The sequence below is a fragment of the Anguilla anguilla genome, chromosome 15, assembly GCF_013347855.1.
Source record: "Anguilla anguilla isolate fAngAng1 chromosome 15, fAngAng1.pri, whole genome shotgun sequence".
Lineage (NCBI taxonomy): Eukaryota > Metazoa > Chordata > Actinopteri > Anguilliformes > Anguillidae > Anguilla > Anguilla anguilla.
This window is the reverse complement of record NC_049215.1, coordinates 34319943-34345386: the sequence shown is the minus strand read 5'-3', so window position 1 is coordinate 34345386 and position 25444 is coordinate 34319943. Positions and strand designations below refer to the sequence as shown.

The 25444-nt window shown below is 53.3% G+C and overlaps 1 protein-coding gene across 7 annotated transcripts in view; it reads left to right on the top strand.

Moving 5' to 3' along the window:
* Nucleotides 1-2246: 2246 nt before the first annotated feature.
* als2b (alsin Rho guanine nucleotide exchange factor ALS2 b) overlaps nt 2247-25444 on the top strand; it is a 33640-nt gene continuing 10442 nt past the window's right edge. The window contains exons 1-25 of one of the 7 annotated variants that reach the window (XM_035392513.1): nt 2247-2529; nt 3397-3474; nt 3938-4086; nt 4497-5524; nt 5854-6307; nt 8570-8738; nt 9146-9242; nt 10149-10226; nt 10435-10626; nt 10770-10941; nt 11234-11429; nt 12730-12795; nt 13416-13578; nt 14139-14270; nt 15010-15138; nt 15344-15367; nt 20075-20145; nt 20251-20317; nt 20773-20984; nt 21592-21657; nt 21788-21886; nt 22452-22616; nt 24401-24512; nt 24624-24701; nt 25288-25421. In XM_035392513.1, the coding sequence (XP_035248404.1) occupies nt 3455-3474; nt 3938-4086; nt 4497-5524; nt 5854-6307; nt 8570-8738; nt 9146-9242; nt 10149-10226; nt 10435-10626; nt 10770-10941; nt 11234-11429; nt 12730-12795; nt 13416-13578; nt 14139-14270; nt 15010-15138; nt 15344-15367; nt 20075-20145; nt 20251-20317; nt 20773-20984; nt 21592-21657; nt 21788-21886; nt 22452-22616; nt 24401-24512; nt 24624-24701; nt 25288-25421 (4073 nt within the window). In that variant the 5' untranslated portion in view covers nt 2247-2529; nt 3397-3454. Of the gene's footprint in view, nt 2530-3396; nt 3475-3937; nt 4087-4496; nt 5525-5853; nt 6308-8569; nt 8739-9145; nt 9243-10148; nt 10227-10434; nt 10627-10769; nt 10942-11233; nt 11430-12729; nt 12796-13415; nt 13633-14138; nt 14271-15009; nt 15139-15343; nt 15368-20074; nt 20146-20250; nt 20318-20772; nt 20985-21591; nt 21658-21787; nt 21887-22451; nt 22617-24400; nt 24513-24623; nt 24702-25287; nt 25422-25444 lie in introns of all 7 variants that reach the window. The other 6 variants (XM_035392510.1, XM_035392516.1, XM_035392512.1 and 3 more) reach the window with 6 other exon arrangements.

Sequence of the window (25444 nt, the reverse complement as noted above, 5' to 3'; positions counted from 1 at the left end):
TGTGTGTGTGTGTGTGTGTGTGTGTGTGCGTGAATGCGTTTGCGCATATGTGTGTGTGTGTGTGTGTGTTTGTGTGAGTGTGTGTGTATGCGTGAATGCGTCTGCGCATATGTGTGAGTGAGTGTGTGTGTGTGAATGCGTCTGCGCATATGTGTGAGTGAGTGTGTGTGTGTGAATGCGTTTGCGCATATGTGTGAGTGTGTGTGTGTGTGTGAATGCGTCTGCTCATATATGTGAGTGAGTGAGTGTGTGTGAATGCGTCTGCGCATATGTGTGAGTGAGTGTGTGTGTGTGAATGTGTCTGCGCATATGTGTGAGTGTGTGAGCGAGTGAGTGTGTGTGAATGCGTCTGCGCATATGTGTGAGTGAGTGAGTAAACTGCACAGTCACCCTGCTTGTCACAGACGCAGACCGAGGCCCCGTGCTGCTGCCGTTGTCACGGTGGAGCTGCTCACCTAGGCGATGGAATGCCTCCGTGGCTGCCTGGCGCAGGTTCTGCATCCCGGGACCTCGCTCCGCGTGCTCGCCGCTCTCTGGAACCTCACTCCCACCTGCGCATCCTCCGCACGTTCCCAGACGCGCACGCCGCGAAATTCCTGCGGCTCCACTTCCTCCGGGGCGCTGGAACAGCAGCAGCAGCAGCAGCAGCAGCCCGCAAAAGAAAACGTTTTAATCTCCTCTCTCCTCTTTCCTTCTGTGCACGAGATGTTTGGGTAGCTCCCTCCCTCTCCCTCTGTAGCTCTCTCTCTTTCTCTCTCTCTCTCCCTCAGCGATGTTGCTCTGTCTCGCAGTCTCACTGCTGCTGCCACTGCCGTACTGAGAAAGCCACCAACCAATCAGAGCGGGGTGTTAGAAGCTACAGACCAATCAGTGCGCACACCAGGGAAGGGGGGGGGGGGGGGGGGGGGCTGTTGTTATTATTTTGAAAGCTTTCGCATGCTCAGAGTATAGCGTAATGTGCTTGTGCACCAGGGCTGCTTGAGACTGCTGAGTCCTTACATAATAGGTATAGGATCAATATGTTTGCAGCCAACCTGCATAGTTGGACCTTGCACTTGTCAAAGTGTGATAACTGTGCAGGCCTAACATCACCCTGCCAAAGAACACTGACGTGAAGACATTCACATTCCTTACTGTGTGCTCCCCTGTTAGGGCTACACCAACTGTGTTTAGCTTCAGTTTGTTTTATTCCGCCCTACAGTTTGCCTGTTGTTCTAGTTTTGCTCTTTGCTCCCATGAAGACTTATTTGTTTTTGTTTTTATTTTTTACTTTTGCATCTTAGTTCTAACTGTTGCTCCTCAGAAAGCAGTTTGAGAATCTATTGAAAGGCACGCTAAATAACATGTATCATTCATCTATAAATAAATTATGCATATTTGGTATATATGAAATATAACCATTATTTGAAGTGAACACTACAAAGCATTATGTTCTAAACCACGAAAAAGCTACAGTGAATATGCATCTGTCACCTGTGCATTCTGTTTTTCTGCCAACTGATGAAACCCTCATTACAAAACTTCTTTGCCTTCAAATAAAAGTCAAGCGTGAACATATTTTGTGCTTAGCTGCATGCAATCTAGACTATAGATAATGATCTGCCCTGCAAATTTTGAGGCAAATTTTAATTTAATACATTTCTAATTTAGGAATGCCATAAACTTGTCACCCAGTTATGTTATAGAATGGAGGCTGGTATGTTCATTTATTTTTATTTGAAGTGGTTGGTTTCTCCTTCAAATGAAAATCGCACCAAACATAAAAGACAATATTTTTTTCTAAAAGATCTGATTGTTGGTCTCTTTGGCTCTGAAGAAATCACTGTCCATCGATTTTTTCAAAGGGCACACCATGTTGGCCAACGTATTTTTTCAGTTACAACATAACATTCATTCACTACTGAAATCTATTTACCTTTCATTCCAAGCAGCCATTTTTCAGTGGACATGTTCAGCAAAACCATATACTTATTTATTAGAAAATAAATTGAATCACAGTTTTATTTAACAGGACACTGTTAATATTTTTGTTCTCAATACACTGATTTTATCTTGTTTTTTAACGCAAGCAGCTAAAGAAAAAAACAACTACCTGGAATTGTCATAACACTGAATTGCCATTCCAATAAGTTTTTGGAATCATCGAGGTTCTTTAATATTTCACTAGGAAGGGACCAAATAATTTCCCGTGGAAATACAGGCTATATGTTGTGTTGGATGCAGACAATTTTAGAAAACGCAAACATTACACCTATTTTGACCCTCGCTGGATGCCGTTAGACGATTGGTCAAACAAACAGTGTTGTGAATGTCTCTGTGATTTCTGGTTTATCATTTATTTCGTTTCGAGACTCAGTGGTTATTTTGTGTCATATTTCATTTCAGTACAATAAAACGTAGATGATCTGAAAAAACAGTTTTGTGGGCAATGTAACAGTTCGATTTTCTGAGCGACAGAAACATGCTATGTGTGCAACAAGCAGGAGCTACTAGCTACGAAATACAGCTTTAGCTCACTATCCGGAATCAGTGAGTATGAATATTTTGACGAGATATAGCTTCAATTAATGAGACATATATATACGATTCTTGCTAAACGCTGTATTTAATACATCTTTTGGTTTTGAAAATAAGTACGCTGTGGATAAAGTCTGCATGTAGGATAAATTTACAAGAACTACAGAGGTTCCTTTTGAAGTTGCAAGCTAGCTAGCTAACTAATGATTTCGATAACTCATCGGATAGCTAGCTAGCTAGCTTTGGTTACCACACTGGCATTATTAGCTTGGTACTTTGCTTCGTAAGCTACTAGTTGCTCTGTCAATAAGCTAGGCGTCTCCCGCTAGCGTACTGTTATTTATTTTCTAATCGAGGTAGCCAGTTAAGTAATTTATTCACAGTATTGCTGAAGTTTCTGAGAGAGAACTGTGTTCCTAAACTGTCAACAATTGCTGGTGACTTAGGTGCGGTGTAAATAGACCAAGGGATGACAACAGCCAAAGCGTTCGGCTAATGTTGATGTCCGAAATTCCCTCATTTGCAAGTGAATATATACATACGTATATATATATATATATATTTTTTTTTTATCGTACTCGTGGTTATTTGAATATATAGCTGCCTTTCTGTTGCCTCATTTTTTTAAGAACATAAAGCCGTCTGCCGTTTAATTTTTAAAGGAATTAATTTATTTCCCCCTTCATGTTCAATGTCTAAGTACATGGGCACTTCGTATAGCAATTGAGCCCAGTCATGGTTTTGATACGGTTTTCGGAAGTAAAATGTAAAGAAAAAAAAAAGAAAAGAATTTCCTTATGCTGACAAGCGGGGAAGTGTGGTTCAGAAGCGTCCCCTCGTTCAGTGGAACAACTGAAAGCCTGTCTTTGTCCGTTTCAGCTCGCGCACCACCCCTGGGCTTGCCATGCAGCGGGCGTAACATGCGGGAGCCGCTCTGATGGAGAATCAAAAGAAGGGGTATGGACCAGGAAGTTCAATAGAGATGACAAGCTACTGCTTGGACACTGGGCCTTTTAAAAAACATGTAATCACGTGCTGTGGATCTCGCTGTCGAGAAGTGCTGCGCACGTTTATCTCAGGACCTGTGTGGCAATTTGCCGACTCTTTACACAGTGGTGTTGTTTACATTATTTTCTCTCTGAGGGAAGGAGGTTGAGATCATGGTGTGTTGTGTGTTTGTTCTTGCTGCTCTGTGATTGATCGTATGTTTGTCTTCACGGTCTTGCTGTTCCATGATTGGTGGTGTGTTTGTCTCCATGTTCTTGCTGTTCAGTGATTGGTTTGTGCGTTTGTCTCCACATTCTTGCTGTTCAGTGATTGGCCGTGTGTTTGTCTCCACGTTCTTTCTGTTCAGTGATTGGCCGTGTGTTTGTCTCCACATTCTTGCTGTCCTGTGACTGGCCGCGTGTTTCTCTCGCAGCTCTGAGGGGGAGGATAGTTCTGGGGAGAGAGGCCTGCTCCATGCCTGGAAGGGCTACTCCTGCAGCGTGACCCCAGAAAGAGTGCTCCTGTCCAGGCCGGTGCTGCAGGCCGCCCTGGGGACCCATCATGCAGTTCTCCTGGTAGAGGGTAAGAGAGAGAGAGAGAGCTTTCTGCTGGGGAAATTGTGGTGGCACCTTTATCAAGGGGAAGCCTATATTGCCACACATTGTCCACATATATTCCTCACTATTGTTTCACTGAAACAGTGCTTGTGATGTACGCTTCCTAAGTGTTGATTAGGAATGCATGGTCCGGAAAGAACAAATTTGAGGGTATATCTTAACCAATACTTCACACACCGTGTGGTTGCTGCTTTTCATCACCTGATCCTGTTTTCACCTTTTCACCTGCTGACTGTTGACCTGACGTGGGCGGCCACTGCTGCCGGTGTAGCGATCGTGCGCCGATGCTGCTGCTGCTTTAGACGTCTGCGTCTGGTCGCGTACGGTCGCTCCGCCTGGCTCTAAAGCAGCGCTTCTCACCCCGTGTGCCTCCAGGTGGGCAGGTGTACAGCTTGGGCGAGTTGCCGTGGAAGCAGGACGGCGCGTCGGGCGCGGCGGGGCCGGTGCTGGAGGCGGCGCTGGGCGGGCACCGCGCGGTGTCCGTGGCGGCGGGCGCCTTCCACAGCGGGGCGGTGACGGAGGACGGCGGGGTGCACATGTGGGGGGACAACGTGGCGGGGCAGTGCGGGCTGGCCGGCCGCAGCACGGTGCCCAACCCCACCCCCGTGGGCGTGGCCGACCCGGAGGCCGGCCCGCCGCAGGCGGTGCGCGTGCTGGAGCTGGCGTGCGGCGAGCAGCACACGCTGGCGCTCTCCGCCCGCCGCGAGGTCTGGGCCTGGGGCAGCGGCTGCCAGCTGGGCCTGGTCGCCAGCGGCCTCTTCCCCGTCTGCCAGCCGCAGAAGGTGGAGCACCTGGCGGGCAGGTACGTGCTGCAGGTGGCCTGCGGGGGGTCCCACAGCCTGGCGCTGGTGCGCTGCCTGCCCCCGCCCCAGGAGGCCCAGCGGCGCCCCCCGCAGGAGGACAAACTGTGCGGCCAGTGCAACCAGCTGCTCCTCACCATGACCGACAAGGAGGACCACGTGATCATCTCCGACAACCACTACTGCCCCCTGGGGGTGGAGCTGGCCGAGGGGGAGGGGGAGGCGGGGCTGGGGGCGGGGCTTGGCTCTCCCGCGCAGAGGCTCCGGACCTCCCCCTCGGAGCCGGCGCTGTCTGGCTCCGCCCCTCTTACCGCGCTCGACGAGGCCCCGCAGGAGCCCCGCCCCCTGGAGAGAACGCCCGCGCGGTCCGGCCACAGGGGGGCCGAGGGCCCGGAGCCGGCGGGGGGGGGCGCCCCCGAAACGGACCCCGACTCCGCCCCTCAGACGGGGGACTGCTGTAAAACGCCGGGGGGAACGGGGGCGGGGTCCAAGAACTCGCCCTATCCCGACGAGCAGGCGGTGAAGGACTACCTGAAGAGGCTGTCCGACCTCTCGGCGGCCGAGCAGGCCAGCAGGGGGCCCGCCGCGGTGCAGTGCGCTCAGGTCAGTACCCGAAATCTTTCACACACAGGCACGCGCCCGCGTTCCTCTCCCTAAGGAGGGCTCAGTGTTCGTACAGGGTCTCATTACATTACAGGCATTTAGCAGACGCTTTTATCCAGAACACAACTTTTACATCCATTTATACAGCTGGATATATACTGAAGGAATGCTGGTTAAGTACCTTGCTCAAGGGTACAAGGGCAGTGTCCTACCCAGGAATCAACCAGTGACCTTTAGGTTACAAGACCAGCTCCTTACCCATTACAGCTGCTGTGCGGTTTCAGCTTTATCCCCCCCCCCCCCCCCCCCCCCCCCCCTCTTCGCTGCAGCCTTTGAGCGAGCTGGCGGACCCCTCCGACCCCGACCTGGACCCCGACCCCGCCCCCGACCTGGACCCCGCCCCCCTGCCCGCCGCCGCGGTGGGCTCCGCCCTGAACAGCCTGGTGGTGTCGTGTGCCTCGGCGGTGGGGGAGCGCGTGGCCTCCACCTACGAGGCGCTGTCCCTGAAGAAGGTCATGAGCTACTACTACCCCGCCGGGGCGGGGGCGGGGGCGGGGGCGGGCGGGGGCTGCGTCCCGGGGCCCCCCCCTGCCCCCGAGGGCTGCAAGGAGACGCGGGAGGAGCAGGTGCGCCTGGAGGAGTCCATGCAGGGCAAGAAGAGCTCCAGCCTGGGAGACATTCGGGAGGAGGAGGCGGGGGGGCTGAGCAGGAGGCTGTCCCTGCCCGGACTGCTCTCTCAGGGTACTTACTTTATTCACCTCATGTCCCTGCATAGGGCGCTGTGTAAGTACGCACGAGCGTGTGTGTGGTGTGTGTGTGTGTGTGTGTGTGTGTGTGTGCACGTCCGCATGTGTGTGTGACCATGCATGTGTGTGTATGTGTGCATGCGCTTGTGTGTATGTGTCTTTACATAGGGCTCTGTGTAAGTACGCAGGAGTATGCACGCGTGTGTGTGTGTGTGCATGCGCCTGTGTGTGCAGGGGTTCTAGGGTTCACCTGTTTCTCTGTGCCAGCAGGTCTGTTCTTGCCTTTGGGTGGGGGGGGGGATGAGGGGGGGGGGGCAGAACTCTTTGTCCTCATGCAGCGCTTGTGTGCAGGAGATTAGAGCGCTCAGGACGCAGAGGAATGCGTTTCCTCATAGCTGAGCAGCCTTGGCCTGGGGGCGGAGCTGCTCCAGGAGGCCCAGCTCGCGCTGAGACAGATCCCTAATGAACTGGACCTGCATTGTGTCCGAAAGTATTCCAGCTGCGTACCTGCAGCTTACGCACCTGCGCTGCAGGTGGGCTGCAAGTTCCGCTGATAACGCTATGAATCTTGGGTAAACCGTAGCTTCTTGCGAAAGTTGGCGCTATGGTGGTTTTTTTAGATTGTGAATTAGGAGTTTTTTCCCGTCATAATTTCCCTGCTAACTAAAGATGGATGTGACAGCTCGTTTGTGTTGGACTAGCGCCGGTAGAGCGTGTTAGTCAGGCGTGAGTCCGCTGCTCTGTCCGCCGGGCCACCGGCGAGGTTTCAGACCTGGCCGGGCGCGGAACTGGAGGTGACGCTCCACACCGAGCCGGAGGAAGCCTGGGGGTGAAGGCACCGGGATGTAGATGTGGCTGTGAAACGTGACGGAATGCGGCCATGTTGGGCTGTTATTTTGGGTTTTTACACTGGCGGGCGGGACCAGCACGTCAGAGTCAGAGCCTTCGCTGAACTCAGCTCACGCTGTCCTCCGCCCTGCAGTTCCCCGGTCGGCCACAGATGGCGCCCAGCGGGGGGGGGGGGGGGGGGGGGGCGTGCTGGCGGCGGCTCCAGCGTGAGACTGTGCCGTCAGCCTGTCGCGCTTCTCCGGACGCGCACACACACACGGGTCGAGGCGCCTGAGCTGAATTAGTCATCGCGCTCTCGCCCAAAAGGCCATGTTGTTGTTGTTGTTGTTGTTGTTGTTGTTGTTGTTGTTGTTGCTGTTGCTGTTGCTGTTGCTGTTGCTGTTGCTGTTGTTGTTGCTGTTGCTGTTGCTGTTGCTGTTGCTGTTGTTGTTGTTGTTGTTGTTGTTGTTGTTGTTGTTGTTGCTGTTGTTGTTGTTGTTGTTGTTGTTGTTGTTGTTGTTGTTGTTGTTGCTGTTGTTGTTGCTGTTGTTGGTGGTGTTGTTGTTGTTGTTGTTGTTGTTGTTGTTTTCCCCTCCTGTTTGTTTTACTGTGTAAACTGCAGAGGGTTGTTTTCGTGCATCGCCAGGGGAGAAAAGCGCTTAGATTATTGTTGTGAATAATTAATCGGAATCCGATTAATCTTGGCTGTGCCTCCCTGTGGATCAGAGTAAATGAGCAGCCATGCCACATCACGCTTTTGAGCTCAAGTAGAATGTGCGCAAAATGAAAATGTCAGCGTGTGAATTTCTGAGAAATGTAACTTCCTTTCTGTGGAAGAAATAACTGCGAGAAGCACCTGTTTGCGAAATGGTCAGCATGTCCGTCTCTCTCTCTCTCACTCACGCTCTCACTGTCTCTCACTCACTCACTCTCTCTCTCTCTCTCTCTCTCTCTCTCTCTCTCTCATGGCTCTCACTGTCTCTCACTCACTCTCTCTCCCCCTCTGTCCCCCTCTGTCTCTGTCGCACAGTAACTGGTGCCGTGGGCTATGTGTGGCAAATTGTGGTCACTCACTCACTCACGCACGCACTCACGCACTCACTCACTCACTCATTCACTCACTCATTCACTCTCTCACTCTCTCTCTCTCCCCCTCTCTCACTGTTTCTCTCTCTCTCTCCCCCCTCCCCCTCTTTCACTGTCTCTCTCTCTCTCACACACTCTCTCACTGTCTCTCTATCTCTTTCTCTCTCTCACACACTCTCTCACTGTCTCTCTCAAATTCAAATTGCTTTATTGGCAGGAAATACATAGGTACATATTGCCAAAGCATCATAAATCAATTCAAAATACATATTTACAGTGGAATACTAATAATGAACATTCTATTTAAAAAAAAAAATAAAAAAATAAATTAAAAAAATATATTTTTTAATAATAATAAATATTATTATCTCTCTCTCTGCCGCAGTGTCTCCCCGCCTGCTCCGGAAGGCGGGCCGGCCGCGGGTTCGAGCCGTGGCGCTCACGCCCACCCCCGTGGCGGAGCCCGAGGACCACCTGCCCTCCCTGCACACGGAGGTGTGGAGCTGGGGGCGGGGCAAGGAGGGTCAGCTGGGCCACGGGGACGTCCTGCCCAGGTCAGGAAGCGGAGGAGCCTTACGCTGTGACATGCTGTGTGTGTGTGTGAGTGTGTGTGTGTGTATATGTGCGTGTGTGTGTGTATACGTGTGTCTGTGTGTGTATGTGAGTGTGAGTGTGTGTGTATACGTGTGTGTGTGTATATGTGCGTGTGTGTGTGTGTGTATACGTGTGTGTGTGAGTGTGAGTGTGTGTGTATACGTGTGTGTGTATATGTGTGTGTGAGTGTGTATGTATGTGTGTGTGTGTGTGTGTGTGTGTGTGTGTGTGTGTGTGTGTGTGTGTGTGTGTATGTATGTGTGTGTGTGTGTGTGTGTGTGTGTGTGTGTATACGTGTGTATATACACGTGTGTGTGTGTGTGTGTGTATTTGCACTGTGAGGACTGAAGTGTACTCTGGTCCGCAGGCTGCAGCCGCTCTGTATTAAGAGCCTGAGCAGTAAGGAGGTGGTGCGAGTGGCAGCGGGGGCTCACCACTCCTTAGCCCTGACTGCACAGTCTCAGGTACCGCCTGTCAATCACAGCCACCGCCTGCCAATCACAGCCACCGCCTGCCAATCACAGCCACCGCCTGTCAATCACATAATCATAATCACAGCCACCGCCTGTCAATCACAACCACCGCCTGCCAATCACAATCACTGCCTGTCAATCACAGCCACTGCCTGTCAATCACAACCACCGCCTGTCAATCACAGCCACCGCCTGTCAATCACAACCACCGCCTGCCAATCACAGCCACCGCCTGTCAATCACAACCACCGCCTGTCAATCACAGCCACCGCCTGTCAATCACAGCCACCGCCTGTCAATCACAACCACCGCCTGTCAATCACAGCCACCGCCTGTCAATCACAGCCACCGCCTGCCAATCACAACCACCGCCTGTCAATCACAGCCACCGCCTGTCAATCACAGCCACCGCCTGTCAATCACAGCCACCGCCTGCCAATCACATAATCATAATCACAACCACCGCCTGTCAATCACAACCACCGCCTGTCAATCACAGCCATCGCCTGTCAATCACAATCACCGCATGTCAATCACAGCCACCGCCTGTCAATCACATCCATCGCCTGTCAATCACAATCACCGCCTGTCAATCACATAATCATAATCACAGTCACAGCCTTTTACTGAGCCTGGAGACTGTGCAACGCAGAACTGACTGTCTGTGTGTGTGTGTCTCTCTCTCTCTCTCCCTGTCTCTCCCTCTCTTCCTCTCAAATTCAAATTCAAATAAGCTTTGTTGCCATGACGTATATATGTACATATTGCCAAAGCGTGGGTACAACAAACAATAAACATATGAACAGAATACAACTTTGTGCATGTGTGTGTGTGGTATTTGTGTATTTTAGCTGGTGTAATGTCATGTGTCTCTCTCTCTCTCTCTCTCCCTCTCAGGTGTTCTCCTGGGGCAGTAACAGCTCGGGGCAGTTGGGACACATGGAGTGCCCCAGCACCGTGCCCCGCCTAGCTAAGGTAGGGTGGAGCGCCTCTGGGCGGAGCCTTTCTCCAGCCACGCCCCCTCCAGAATTCATTAGTCCCTCCCCCTCCCGCACGCATTGACCCCGCCCCCTCCTGCATGCATTAACCCCGCCCCCCCTCTTACTTTGACCCCGCCCCCTCCTGCTCACATTAACCCTGCCCCCCTCTTACTTTGACCCCGCCCCCTGCTCCTGTCCCGCAGATGTCGGAGGGCATCCGCGTGTGGGACGTGGCGGCGGGGCAGCAGCACACGGTCCTGCTGGCGGACGGGGACTGCTTCCAGCCCATCCTGTACTACAGCGGCCAGCAGGTCCGCGACGGGGCCCCCAGCAGCACCCCGCCCGAAACAGGGGGGTACACCCAGCAGCCCGTCCTCCTGCCCTTCTGCATGAACGTGAGTGTGTACACACACACACACACACACACACACACACACACACCCTGAACGTGACTGCACACACTCTGACCGCTGGTGCTGCTCATCGCTCTGCTGTGATTGGCGGTTTATCCGTTTGAGTCCTCTCTCTCCTTTCCCAGCTGGGCTACGTGAGCAGCGTGTTCGCGGGCGGGCAGAGCTGCCTGGCGCTGGCGGACAGGAACGTGATGGGCTTCATCGCCAGCCTGCACGAGCTGGCCGCCGCCGAGCGGAGGTTCTACTGCAAGCTGAGCAACGTGAAGAGCCAGATACTGCGCCCCCTGCTGGGCCTGGGTGAGGCGCGGCCGCAGCACCATGGGGAGGGTGGGGGGTAGTTTGGGCAGGAGTTCAGAATGGGATATAGGGATCATGGTCACTGAGCGGTTAGCGTCACGTCCGCTGTGCTAGCGCTTTGGGCCTGAGCGTTTTATGTGTTTAGCTCTGGGGTTAGCGTCATGCGTGCTGTGTTTAGCTGAGCGGTTAGCGTTGTGTGTGATGTGTTTAGCTTAGCGGTTAGCGTCGTGTGTGATGTGTTTAGCTGAGCGGTTAGCGTTGTGTGTGACGCCGCCGTCCCGCTCTCCCGTAGAGACCCTGGGTGCGGCTCTGGGCCCGGCCCTAAACCCGCTGCTCCAGACGCTGGCGGGGCACTTCAGCCGGCTGTGCCACCTGACGGGGCAGCACTCCGTCTCGCTGACCGGCTTCCTGCGCCGCGGCCGCCAGCGCGACGTCAAGGGCCTGGTGATGCTGGAGCACGCCGCCACCTTCCTGGACACCTACAAAGAGTGAGTACCTGCCGACCGCCTCTAACGACACCCACCTGTACCCACCGCCCGCCTGTACCCGCCATCCGTCTGTACCCGCCGACCCCCTGTACCCACCGCCCGCCTGTACCGCCACCCGCCTGTACCCGCCGACCGCCTGTACCGCCACCCGCCTGTACCCGCCGACCGCCTGTACCCACCGCTACTCAAACCCGCCGACCCCCTGTACCGCCACCCGCCTCTACCGCCGACCCCCTGTACCCACCGCTACTCTAACCCGCCGCCGCCTGTACCCGCCATCCGCCTGTACCCACTGACCGCCTGTACCCGCCATCCACCTGTACCCACTGCTGCCTGTACCCACCGCTACACTAACCCGCCACTACTCAAACCCGCCTCTGCCTGTACCCACCACTACTCGTACCCGCCACTACCCAAACCCGCCGCCCGCCTGTACCCACTGACCGCCTGTACCCGCCATCCGTCTGTACCCACTGACCGCCTGTACCCACCGCTACTCAAACCATCCGCCACCCAAATCTGCTGCCACCTGGACCCGCTGCCACCCAAACCCGCCACCACCCATTCCATACCCCCCACGCCGTGTAAAGGCCAAATCTGTGGGGGATAAATGGGCTGTATAATGATTATAAGTGTACATCGGGCCACCGGTAGTCATGGTGATTTGTGATTATGAAAAAAACGGTACAACATATTTCTACCCCCAGTTTATTTTTCTCTGCTTTTTCCGGCGTCTTCCTTTTCCGCGCTGTCTCTCCCGCCGTCTCCGGGACGTATCCGGGCGTGGCCGTGTCCTCGCGGGACGCCCCGTCTCTCTCCGAGTTCCCGCAGTCCAGCCGGAGCCAGCCGAGCTGCGGTCGCGCTCGCGCTGAGGTTGACTGGAATCCAGCGTATCGCGTTGCGTGCGTCCCGAGCGCCAGCGCGTGATGTCAGACTAAACGCCGCCGCCGCCGTCCACCAAGATCGATATAAGCGCCTGGACGCACTTCAGTCACATTCTTCAGGCAGATTTTTACCAGACTGCTCGTGCTGGCTCTACCTCCGCTGTGCACCTCAGCTGTTTTGGGTGAGAGAAAGAGAGGGGGAACGAGAGCCCAGACGAAACTCCGCGGGTTCCTGCTCTGCAGTACCAAAGGGAAATCAGTGTTTGTCCTGTCTGGAGCTCTCCAGCGGGAAAGGATGTTAATTAGCTTTTCTGCAGCTGCGTTTCTGATCGATCTCTCTCTCTCTCCCCCTCTCTCTCTCTCTCTCTCCCCCACTCTCTCTCTCTCTCCCCCCCCCCCCCCCCCCCTCTCTCCAGGTACTGCAGCTCTGTGGGGAACTTCCTGGTGATGGGGGGCTTTCACGCCCTGGCCAAACCTTCCCTGTGAGTCTCCTGTAGGGAAGGCCAGACATAGACTGCACCGCTACTCAGCACTGACATTCATACACTTTTAATGGGAGACGTGTGTGTGTGTGTGTGCACGGGTGTGAGTGTGTCTGTTTGTTTGTGTGTCTGTTTGTGGGTGTGTTTATGTTTATGTGTGTGTGTGCGCGTCTGTCTGTGTGTGTGTGTCTGCGTAGGTGTGAGTGTGTGTTTGTTTGTGTGTCTGTGTGCGTGTATGCTCGTCTGTCTGCGTGTGCGTGCGTGCATGTGTGTGTGCATGCGTGAGCGCGTGTTTGTCTCTCTGCATGCATGTGTGTGCGCATGGGTGCATGTGAGAATGTGTGATTTTATGTATGTATGTATGTATGTGTGTGTGTGTGTGTGTGTGCGCGCATTTGTGTCTGTCTGTGCCTGTGTGCCCGTGAGAGTGTGTGCATGAGTGTGCCTGTACACATGTTCTCATCTCAGACGACATCTCCCTCTCTCTCCCCTCACATTTCTCCTCTGTCTGTCTCTCTCTCTCTCTCTCTGTCTCTCTCTCTCTCTCCCTCCCTCCCTCTCTCTCTCTCTCTCTCTCTGTCTCTCTCTGTCCATCTGTCCATCCGTCCATCCCTCTGCAGGGACTTTTTTGGGAAGAGCCCCGAGCTGCTGCAGCGTCTGGCCGAGTCGAGCGAGGAGAGCGCTCCCCTGAGCGACCTGCTGGCGGCGCTCTTCTACCTGCCCGTGCGCCACCTGCACGAGTACGGCCGGCTGCTGCTGAAGCTGGCCACCTGCTTCGAGGTGGTGCGTACCCAGGAGAGCGCAGCCACACACCCACAATGCACCTCCGGCATGCATGTGAGACACACCCTCAGTCACCAGCACACACACACGCGCGCGTCCGCTCTCTGCGCAGTCACTGAGGGGGAGGTCTGCTCTGATTTAACTCTGTCCTGGTTTAACTCTGCTCTGGTTTAACTCGGTCCTGGTTTAACTCTGTCCTGGTTTAACTCTGTCCTGGTTTAACTCTACTCTGGTTTAACTCCTGGCTGGTTTAATGCTCTGGTTTAACTCTGTCCTGGTTTAACTCTGCTCTGGTTTAACTCTGTCCTGGTTTAACTCTACTCTGGTTTAACTCTGTCCTGGTTTAACTCTGCTCTGGTTTAACTCTGCCCTGGTTTAACTCTGCTCTGATTTAACTCTGTCCTGGTTTAACTCTACTCTGGTTTAACTCTGTCCTGGTTTAACTCTACTCCGGTTTAACTCTGCGCTGGTTTAACTCTACTCTGGTTTAACTCTACTCTGGTTTAACTCTGCCCTGGTTTAACTCTGCCCTGGTTTAACTCTACTCTGGTTTACCTCAGAGCACGCTGGATTACCAGAAGCTGCAGGACGGCTGCTCCAAGTACGAGGCCCTGACCCTCCTCCTGAAGAAGAGGAGGAAGGAGGCGGAGTACACCTACCACTTCTGGAAGAGCTTCCCCGGGAAGATGACGGTGAGGGGCTCCTCCGGTGGGGGGGGTTTAACAGTGACTGATAGATGGATGGACAGATAGATAGACAGATGGGTAGATAGATAGATAGATAGATCCCTCTCTGCTGTGAAGGAGAGCCTCAGCGCTGGTGGTGGTGGAGCTGTAGAGGAAGGTGGGGGGCGGGGGGGGGGGTAGTGGGGGGGGGGGGGGGGGGGGGGGGGTAGGCCGCCATCGCTGAATTATCCGCGTTAATGAGCCCTCCACCGATCGCAGCGGGGAGCGGCTCTGCGTCTCGCTGAAAATGATCCTCCGTTCTGAGCTGTGAAATGAATGTTTCTGCCTCACGAGCCAGTAGACTGCGCACAGAGCTCCTGATTGGTCCAGATTGTGCTCATTAATCAGGGACGCTGGGGCTTTTATCACTTTCAGGGGTTCTGTTCTACCCCCCCGTCCCCCCCCCTTTGATTCTGGAGCGTCAGTCACGACCAAATTCTCCTGCCGTGGCTTTTTCTCTCTGGTGAAAACGGAGGCTGTTATATTTTATATTTTTTTATGTCTGGAAGCAGTTCTGAGAAGCAGAGGAATGCTTCATTTCTGACCTGGCGCTTCTTCAGAGAAGGCCTTTTCACTGCTGCCTCACTGCCCTGTTACTGCGTGTGTGTGTGTGTGTGTGTGTGTGTGTGTGTGATGGGTCACTGAGTCACAGTCTCCATCATCTGCCCTCCCGCCCCCTCCCGCCCCCTCCCGGCACCTATCCCAGGATTCCCTGCGGAAGCCGTCTCGCCGCCTGGTGTGCGAGAGCAGCAACAAGGCCCTGACGCTGCAGAACGCCGGAAGGTTCTCCGTCAACTGGTTCATCCTGTTCAACGACGCGCTGGTGCACGCGCAGGTGAGCGGGGGGGGGGGGGTCTCGGCCCGTGAGCACACGGAACGCGGGGCGATGCTAAGATAACGCGCGCTCGTTAGGGGAGGTAAAAAACGATGCGTATCCCATGGTTACGGTGTGTGCGGTGTGTGGCATGGTGCTTCTCCTTCTCTGGTCCTTCAGGCTTACCTTTTTTTTTGTTTTTTGTTTTTTGTCTTTGCTCTGTCAGGGCGTGTCCCCCTCTAAGAACATTGTAAGTATGCAGCTGCCGTAGAGAGGGGTCTAGTCAACACTAGTCAGCGCCGCCCTCCCTGGTGCATTGTGGGATTGTCTTGGGAAGCAGGCCTCTCGGTGAATCACATCTCCCCCATGAGAGAGCGGTCTCTGATCTTTACAGTTTAAACAAACTCCCCTCCTTACCCTGCCCTCCCAGGGCCACAGAAACAATTAGCTCAAACTCCCCAAATAAAGGCTGCGGGGATTAGCGTAGCGGCTACAGGCGAGCAGCGTAGCGGCTGGGGGTGAACAGCATGCCGCAGCTCTCCCCGTTCCCCTGTTTCCCCCCACAACACGATCGTTCAGCTCAGTACCAAAGGGCCTGAGTCCTTCCCAAGCCAAGACCCGACGAGACCCTCCCTATGCAAGTGTGTGGATGCTGTGTGTGGCACACGAGTAACAGCCAAGGCCTAACGCTCAGGGGCGCGTCGCGTTGTTTATCTGTTTAGGAAGCTTCGCACTCACCGGCCAATCACGGTTTAACGTCTCACCTGCCCGGCATTCAGTGATTAACTGGGCTCTACGCTGACATGTGCCAGTGAGTCAGGGTCCTGGTGCAGTCCCTGGTCCTGGAGAGCCACAGGGTCTGCCGCTTTTTGTTTTCCCCTTAAAATCAGCACCCAGTTCAGACCCAGGTAACCAGGTAGCGACTGACTTCCCCCCCCCCCCCCCCCCCGATCGCCTGCTGTATCTCCAGGGCCGGTTCTGAGCCGAAACGTAGGCGCTAACGGGCTCTCTGATACGGAAGGCGCTAACGGGCTCTGTGATACGGAAGGCGCTAACGGGCTCTCTGATACGGAAGGCGCTAACGGGCTCTGTGATACGGAAGGCGCTAACGGGCTCTGTGATACGGAAGGCGCTAACGGGCTCTCTGATACGGAAGGCGCTAACGGGCTCTCTGATACGGAAGGCGCTAACGGGCTCTCTGATACGGAAGGCGCTAACGGGCTCTCTGATACGGAAGGCGCTAACGGGCTTTTTTACGGGGTCACTCTGATACGGAAGGCGCTAACGGGCTCTCTGATACGGAAGATGCTAACGGGCTCTCTGATACGGAAGATGCTAGCGGGCTGTCGTTTTCTGGGGTCTCTCTGACACGGAGATATGCCACGCTTAAGTTGTCTTTCCTTGTGGGCCGAACGCCGTTTGATGGGAAATCTGACGGCGAGTTTGGAACTGCACGGGACGGGCGTGTGAGCTCGCGTAAGACCCTGTGCTGTGGAATACTGTTCACTCCTGATCAGTCGTAACCGTTTGTTTATTACGCTCATTTTTGTTTCCTGTTTGTGTTTAAAGTCCGTCCCTGTTTCGAGCCTTGGTTATTGCTGTCCTCAGCTTCTGTGCCCTAAGAGGAGAGACCAGCTTCCCTTCCCTAGTCGGGGTTCGATAACGGAGTTTCCTCCCCTTTTTCTTTGCGTTTCCTCCTCTCTTCCTGTCAGCTTCCTCCTCTGTGCCTCTCGTGCTGCCCTTGACGTTTCTCTAAGACTTGTGATTTTTTATTTTTTTAAACTGCCATTTAATCCTGTTTTGTGACTCATGTCCTGGGTTGTTTGTAGCGTCTCCTGAGTGCCCTTTACCAAGCGCAATGTCCCGATTCTTCCCTTCATGACTTCTGCCTGTCCAGTTAGTTTATTACCTCAACTGTGACCAGCTCAACCCATTTTATTTGCTGTGATAGATCCCTTATTAGATTACTACTACTTCACACCAGGCTGGCCAGTGAAGGATGGGCTCCCCCACTATAGCTGGGTTCCCCCCGAGAATTCTTCCCATCTGGGAGTTTCTTCTCATCATAGTTTGAGTGTTTTTCTCCCCACTGGGGATTTTTAAATGTTTTTTTTTAAATGCGTTTGCTATTTGGGGTTTCAGGCCTGGTTTTTGTTCTTTTTCTGCTACTCTGTAAAGCGTCTTTGTGACAGTTTTCTGTAAAAAAAGCGTTGCACAAATAAAATATATTTGATTTGATTCATATCACAGCGCTCAATCCATGGAAGAGCATTTCTGTGTGCCTGTGCGTGTGCGCGTGCACGTGCCTGTGCGTGTGCCTGTGCGTGTGCACGTGCCTGTGCGTGTGCACGTGTGTGTGTGTGTGTGTGCGTGTGCAGTTTTGGAAGTGTCCACCTCTCTTCTGCGTTTTTAAATGTTTTTTGGTTTCTTTATTGTTGCCGGTCCGTGCAGCCGGTTGCAGGTCCCAGGGTAGTTTTGGACGGCTTAGCTTGTAGCGCACCTGAGTACACCTCTTCTGCTGGGTTTCAGCGGCTGTGTTTTTAAAGAGGCGCAGGGTATGCACCCCTCTAAGGGTGCGGGGTACTCCCGTGTACCTCCCTCGGGGTGCAGGGTATGTACCCCAGTCAGCACACAGGGCCTCCCTGTTCGGCAGGGGAACAGCTGTTTGCGTGGGTCCTGGGCTGGGTCGGTGTAAGGAGCTGGACAGAGTTTCTCTGCCACACAGCTAGGAGTTCAGGTCCTTTACCACACCCCCACCCTTCGTTCAGATGGGTCCGTCCACAGTTCAGATTACAGCTTCATTGCTGTGTGCGAAAGGGCCAATCCATTCCTTTTTAGAAATGAATTGACTGAGACGTGTGACTCAGATGTGACGTGAGATAACGTCTTCATGTGGCCTTTGTGTGATTGGTTAGATTCCGGGTTTATCAGTGGGAGTGCGTTAATTGCAGCGTGTCGCCTGTGGGCAGAGCGGTAGACGGCGTTTATAAATGGGGCTGTGGCCGTTTATCGGTGAGAATGTATTAACCACAGTGCGTGCCATGGGACCCAATATGAGAGGGCCTCTGCCATTGGTTAAAATGCCAGTTTATCAGTGAGAATGTATTAACTGCAGTGCGTGCCATGGGACCGAATATGAGAGGGCCTCTGTCATTGGTTAAATAGCCAGTTTATCAGTGAGAATGTATTAACTGCAGTGCGTGCCGTGGGACCGAATATGAGAGGGCCTCTGCCATTGGTTAAATAGCCAGTTTATCAGCAGTGATGCATTAGCTTCAGTGTGAGACGTGGGGACTTCGGGAGCAGCCTGGCGGCCCGGGTTGTAAATCACTCTCGTTTAGCTCTCAGTCCTAAGCGGGTATCGCTGCTCCACATTTCACTGAGATCATTAAGTTGAGTTTCTGCAGAGCAGTCAGCCTTTTCTTCCGTGCAAACCAACCCTAACCCCCACCCCCCTTATGAGTCATTTTTGTCTCTGTGACCTCCTCATGTGGTGGCAGTGTAGTATAATGGCTAAGGAGTTGGTCTTGTAACCTAAAGGTCGCAGGTTTGATTCCCTGGTAGGACACTGCCGTTGTACCCTTGAGCAAGGTACCTAACCTGAATTGCTCCAGTGTATATCCTGCTGTATAAATGCATAAAATGTAAGTGGCTCTGGATAAGAGCGTCTGCTAAATGCCTGTAATGTAATGTGACCGTGGCTGCCCTTCTTGCGGCGGCCTGTAGGGGGCAGTCTCTTTGACTCTGTGCATGTGTAGTCTGTGATACTTGTCTTTGAGGGCCGATGCTCCTGTCAGGGAAGCAGGTGTTTGAGTGGAGGATCTTGGCGGGATAACAGAGAGCCATATGTAATGTATGTGTGGTTTAGGAGAGGACAGGTCTTTGTCCTGCCAGTGGACAGGACTCATTTTGTACCCCACCCTCATGTCTGTTGACTCTGTGCTGAAGCGTTCGTTAAAAGTGATTAACTCAAAGTGCCTTTTCTTGCCAGTGCTAATTCAAAGGGGATGTTTGTTAAAAAAAAGTTTTCAGTGTACTTTTGGGCATACATTTATGATTGAGTGAAAATTCCATAGGCTGTTACTCAGTGCTAGAATATTAATTGGCTCTGTCTCTCTCACACCCACACACACACACAAGCACACTTCCGGAGAAGGCCAGGTATTGTTCTCAGTTACTCAATGAGGAACTGCTGCCAGGCATGAAACACGCTATTTATATTAATGAAAGTATTTGTCTGGTTGTACAGTTGGTCGGTATCACTAAGTGAAGATAAGGGCGAATATTCTAGACTTGCGAGATGTGGCTGTGTGTACTGTAATTATTTGACAAGGCAATTCAAGTAACAATTTAACAGACTTCCCCAAGCGCTTTTTTTAAGTGATATTAAAAATTATATTTAATCTAACTAGTACTACTCCAATAATCCCTGCTGTTTTTAAACTGGATCTTCAAGCCTCAGTGCCTACTGAGTCAAGATAAGTGACTGATCAACTTATGAGCTCTTTATAAAAAGAGCTTCATAAAAAGAGTTACATGCTGAATTAAAAACAAAAAGAACTGATCATTTTGGCTGTGAAGTCTCTTCATCCTCTAGTGCCTCTAGAGGTGAATCCTCGTCACTGCAGGAGCTGTTCAGTCAGGAAGCTGAACTGAGTGAACAGATTCATGCTGAACCAGGAGAGTCCATATTGAGTGGTTTACTCGCAATCCTGTTTTTGCCAACATGTGTGTGCCTGTGTGTGTGTTGGCATGTGTGTGTGCGCACGCATGTACGTGTGTGTGTGCGTGTACGTGAGTGTGTGTGTTTGTGTGTGTGTTTACGTGTGCTGTGTATGTGTGTGTGTGTGTGTTGGTCACTGAGAGCAGGCAGTCTCTCCTCTCCGTAGCAGAGAGGACCTCTGGAGCAGTGCGCTGATCTCTCTCTCTCTCCCTCCTCTCTCTCTCCTCCGCCCAGTTCTCCACCCACCACGTCTTCCCGCTGGCCACGCTGTGGGTGGAGCCTATTTCCGAGGAGGACACCGGCCTGTGAGTCCCGCCCCCCCCCCCCTTCCCCATTGGCCCGGCACGGAGAGCGTCATGGCGGCTCCGCCAGCTGGCCGTGTGACTCACTGTGCGCTCTGTCCTCTCCAGGTACGGGCTGAAGGTGACCTCGCCCGAGGAGAGCTTCAGTCTGCTGGCCTCCTCCCCCATGGAGAAGGTAGGTGTGCACGCACCTGTCGGTGCAGGTAAAAAACTCAGCCACCTCCACGGTTCTCCTACTGCGTGGCTCTGCGTACGAAAGACCGTGTGCAGAGTTTATAAGCATTCTGATTGGCTCCCTGTGCTCTTCTGAGAAAGCTACACGCAGGCTTGGGAATACGGAACGTGTGATAGCAGAACAGCCCACTGTGTTGAACTGTTGCTCACACTGATGCTAATTTACGGTGACGGATGATGAACTGCATCCTGTAACGGTTTTTAAAACGTGTGTTCACGTCAGAACTGAGCCGAAATTCTTTCATATAAGAGAAGTGAGGTGTTTCTGACGCTTTGTGAGTTCTCTCCCGTCTTTGATTCCTGTCTTATTGTCAGCTGCTTAATAACTTGCAAATGTGTTTCAAACGCGGGGTCCACTCTTTCGTTCTTTCCTCCTTCCTGTCCGTGCGTGCTCAGGGGAAGTGGCTGCGTGCGATTAATCAGGCCGTGGACCAGGCGCTGAGCGGGGCCGGCGGGGAGGCGGCGGCGGCGGCGGCCCCGGGTTCGAGTGTCCCTCAGCGGCCCGAGCCCCCCATATCCCGCACGGCGTCCTACACCTTCTACAAGGACAGCCGCCTGAAGGAGGCCACCTACGAGGGCCGCTGGCTGGCCGGCAAGCCGCACGGGAAGTAAGTGTGAGCCTGTAGGCCCCACGGGGAGTAAGTGTGTGTGTGAGTTTGTAGGCCCCATGGGAAGTAAGTGTGAGTGTGAGTTTGTAGGCCCCATGGGAAGTGAGTGTGAGCCTGTAGGCCACACGGGAAGTAAGTGTGAGTGTGAGTTTGTAGGCCTCATCAGAAGTAAGTGTGTGTGTGAGTTTGTAGGCCCCATGGGAAGTAAGTGTGAGTGTGAGTTTGTAGGCCCCAGGGGAAGTAAGTGTGAGTGTGAGTTTGTAGGCCTCATCAGAAGTAAGTGTGTATGTGAGTTTGTAGGCCCCATGGGAAGTAAGTGTGTGTGAGTTTGTAGGCCCCATGGGAAGTAAGTGTGTGTGAGTTTGTAGACCCCATGGGAAGTAAGTGTGTGTGAGCCTGTAGGCCCCACAGGAAGTAAGTGTGAGTGTGAGCCTGTAGGCCCCATGGGATGTCAATGTGAGTTTGTAGGCCCCATGGGAAGTGAGTGTGAGTCTGTAGGCCCCATGGGTAGTAAGAGTGAGTGTGAGCCTGTAGGCCCCACGTAAGGAAGTAAGTGTGGGTTAGTGTCTGGCTGTTGGCGTGACTCTCTGGGCTGTGCTCTGGACAGGGGGATTCTGAAGTGGCCAGACGGACGGACGTACATCGGGACGTTCAAGAACGGCCTGGAGGACGGGTCAGTGTGATGCCACGTGTCAATCAATCCAGTCAGCCAATCAGTAAATGAGCCGGTCAGTTGTGGATGGTTGTGGCTGGTTTAATACTGAAGAGTCTGTGTTTCTGTGTGTGTGTTGGTGTTCCTGCAGATTTGGGGAGTACCTGGTCCCAAATAAAAACCTCAACAAGAACCATCACTACCACGGGCACTGGAAAGAGGGGAGAATGCACGGCTTTGGGACATACAGGTGTGTGTATGTGTGTGTGCACGTGTGTGTGTTTGTGTTTGTGTGTGTGTGTGACGTGTCTCTCTTCCCGCAGGTATGCGTCGTGGGAGGTGTACGGTACGTGCGTGCGTGTGTGTGTGCGTGTGTGTGTGTGTGTGTCTGCTGGTACTTATCGGGGGAGGTGTACGGTGTGTGCGTGTGAGTGCGTGTGTGCATGTGCGTGCGTGCGTGCGTGTGTGTGTGACGCGTCTCTCTCTCCCTGCAGGTACGCGTCGGGGGAGGTGTACGGTGCGTGCGTGTGTGTGTGTGTGAGTGACGCGTCTCTCTCTCTCTCTCTCTCTCTCTCTCAGGTACGCGTCGGGGGAGGTGTACGGTGCGTGTGTGTGTGCGTGCGTGCGTGTGTGTGTGTGACGCGTCTCTCCCTCCCTGCAGGTACGCGTCGGGGGAGGTGTACGGTGCGTGCGTGTGTGTGTGTGTGTGTGTGACGCGTCTCTCTCTCCCTCCCTGCAGGTACGCGTCGGGGGAGGTGTACGGTGCGTGCGTGTGTGTGTGTGAGTGTGTGTGACGCGTCTCTCTCTCCCTGCAGGTACGCGTCGGGGGAGGTGTATGAGGGCTCCTTCCAGGACAACGCGCGGCATGGCCACGGCATTCTGCGCAGCGGCAAGCACACCTCTTCCTCGCCCAGCGTCTTCATCGGCCACTGGGTGCAGGACAGGAAGACGGGCTACGGCGTCTTCGATGACATCACCAGGTAGCCCCCTGGGCGCCGTGGAGACGGGGTCTCGCGCGCACACACCTGACTCTTTAGCGTGACAGTTAGCGCTCGACACAGCACAGCGCGTCACGTCGTCTCTTTACAGTAGAAACAAACATTATCTTTTTTTTTTCTTTATTAAAATATTAATCAATTTATGCAGCTGGACACATAGCTGTGTAGTAGCTTGGTGGATGGTATAACAGAAGAGCCTCACGCAGTGTGTGATTATGTGTAGTGGAGTGTGTCACACAGTGTCAGTGTGTGATTGAGTGCAGTGGAGTGTGTCACACAGTGTCAGTGTGTGATTATGTGTAGTGGAGTGTGTCACACAGTGTCAGTGTGTGATTCAGTGGAGTGTGTCACACAGTGTCAGTGTGTGATTATGTGTAGTGGAGTGTGTCACACAGTGTCAGTGTGTGATTGAGTGCAGTGGAGTGTGTCACACAGTGTCAGTGTGTGATTGGGTGCAGTGGAGTGTGTCACACAGTGTCAGTGTGTGATTGAGTGCAGTGGAGTGTGTCACACAGTGTCAGTGTGTGATTGAGTGGAGTGTGTCACACAGTGTCAGTGTGTGATTCAGTGGAGTGTGTCACACAGTGTCAGTGTGTGATTGAGTGCAGTGGAGTGTGTCACACAGTGTCAGTGTGTGATTGAGTGGAGTGTGTCACACAGTGTCAGTGTGTGATTCAGTGGAGTGTGTCACACAGTGTCAGTGTGTGATTGAGTGCAGTGGAGTGTGTCACACAGTGTCAGTGTGTCATTAAGTGCAGTGGAGTGTGTCACACAGTGTCAGTGTGTGATTGAGTGCAGTGGAGTGTGTCACACAGTGTCAGTGTGTGATTGAGTGCAGTGGAGTGTGTCACACAGTGTCAGTGTGTGATTAAGTGGAGTGTGTCACACAGTGTCAGTGTGTGATTGGGTGCAGTGGAGTGTGTCACACAGTGTCAGTGTGTGATTGAGTGCAGTGGAGTGTGTCACACAGTGTCAGTGTGTGTTTAAGTGCAGTGGAGTGTGTCACACAGTGTCAGTGTGTGATTGAGTGCAGTGGAGTGTGTCACACAGTGTCAGTGTGTGATTGGGTGCAGTGGAGTGTGTCACACAGTGTCAGTGTGTGATTGAGTGCAGTGGAGTGTGTCACACAGTGTCAGTGTGTGATTGAGTGCAGTGGAGTGTGTCACACAGTGTCAGTGTGTGATTAAATGGAGTGTGTCACACAGTGTCAGTGTGTGATTGAGTGCAGTGGAGTGTGTCACACAGTGTCAGTGTGTGTTTAAGTGCAGTGGAGTGTGTCACAGTATCAGTGTGTGATTGAGTGCAGTGGAGTGTGTCACACAGTGTCAGTGTGTGATTCAGTGGAGTGTGTCACACAGTGTCAGTGTGTGATTGAGTGCAGTGGAGTGTGTCACACAGTGTCAGTGTGTGATTCAGTGCAGTGGAGTGTGTCACACAGTGTCAGTGTGTGATTCAGTGCAGTGGAGTGTGTCACACAGTGTCAGTGTGTGATTGGGTGCAGTGGAGTGTGTCACACAGTGTCAGTGTGTGATTGAGTGCAGTGGAGTGTGTCACACAGTGTCAGTGTGTGATTGAGTGCAGTGGAGTGTGTCACACAGTGTCAGTGTGTGATTGAGTGCAGTGGAGTGTGTCAGGCTCACGTTAGGGTGATTCAGGGTTAATTCCCTCCCTGTTTCTGTGCTGTTTGGTCTTGTGTAGGGGAGAGAAGTACATGGGGATTCAGGGTTAATTCCCTCCCTGTGTCTGTGCTGTTTGGTCTTGTGTAGGGGAGAGAAGTACATGGGGATGTGGCAGGACGACCAGCGTCAGGGGAACGGTGTGATCGTGACGCAGTTTGGGCTGTACTACGAGGGCGCCTTCAGCAACAACAAGATGATGGTGAGTGGGCGTGTCCCGCGCCATGCTCCGCCCCCTGATCCCCGCCGTGGCTCTTCCTCATCCTGGCTTCCTCCTCTTGCTCATCCCGGCTCCCTCCTCTTCCTCTCCCAGGGCACGGGGATCCTGCTGTCGGAGGACGACACGGCGTTTGAGGGGGAGTTCTCCGAGGACTGGACTCTCAGCGGGAAGGTGACCGATTTAGAGCACGCTGCAGGAAGCGCGTACACACACGCTGCGCAGAACATGCACACACACGCTGCGCTGGACACACACACGCTGGACACAAACTGCGCAGAACACACACATACACGCACACACACACACACGCACACACTGTGCAGAACATGCACACACACGCTTGGCAGGACACACACACACACGCTGTGCAAAACACACATTCACGCTGCACGCACACCCTCACAAAAACACACACGCTGTGGAAATCACACAAGTGTATATTTTAATACACGCTCCCTCTGTGGAGAAAACAAGCACAGAACAGACATTTGCTCTTGGGTTGAAAGATAATTACTGTGGTGGGTTGAAAGGTCATTACCGTGGTAACCTCTCACTTAGACCATAACTGAGAGACACTGTGGACTGCAGAGCTGCTTCCAGAACAATCCGCTGTACTGTAGTGGTTTAGATGGTAACCCACAGAGGGTGGTGATCACAGAGTGTTTACTGGGGGAAATGAAATATTTGGTGGTTTGTGAGGGCCTTGTTCCGCACGCAGCCACCAGGGGGCACTGCTCATCCTGTGTTCTGCTCCCAGGGGACCCTGACCATGCCCAATGGGGACTACTTTGAGGGCACTTTCAGTGGAGTCTGGGGCACAGGCCTGAAGGTGTCAGGCTCCTACTACAAGCCCAACCTTTACGACTCGGACAAGGACAAGAACCGGGCTGTGTGAGTATCTGTGTGAGTGTGTG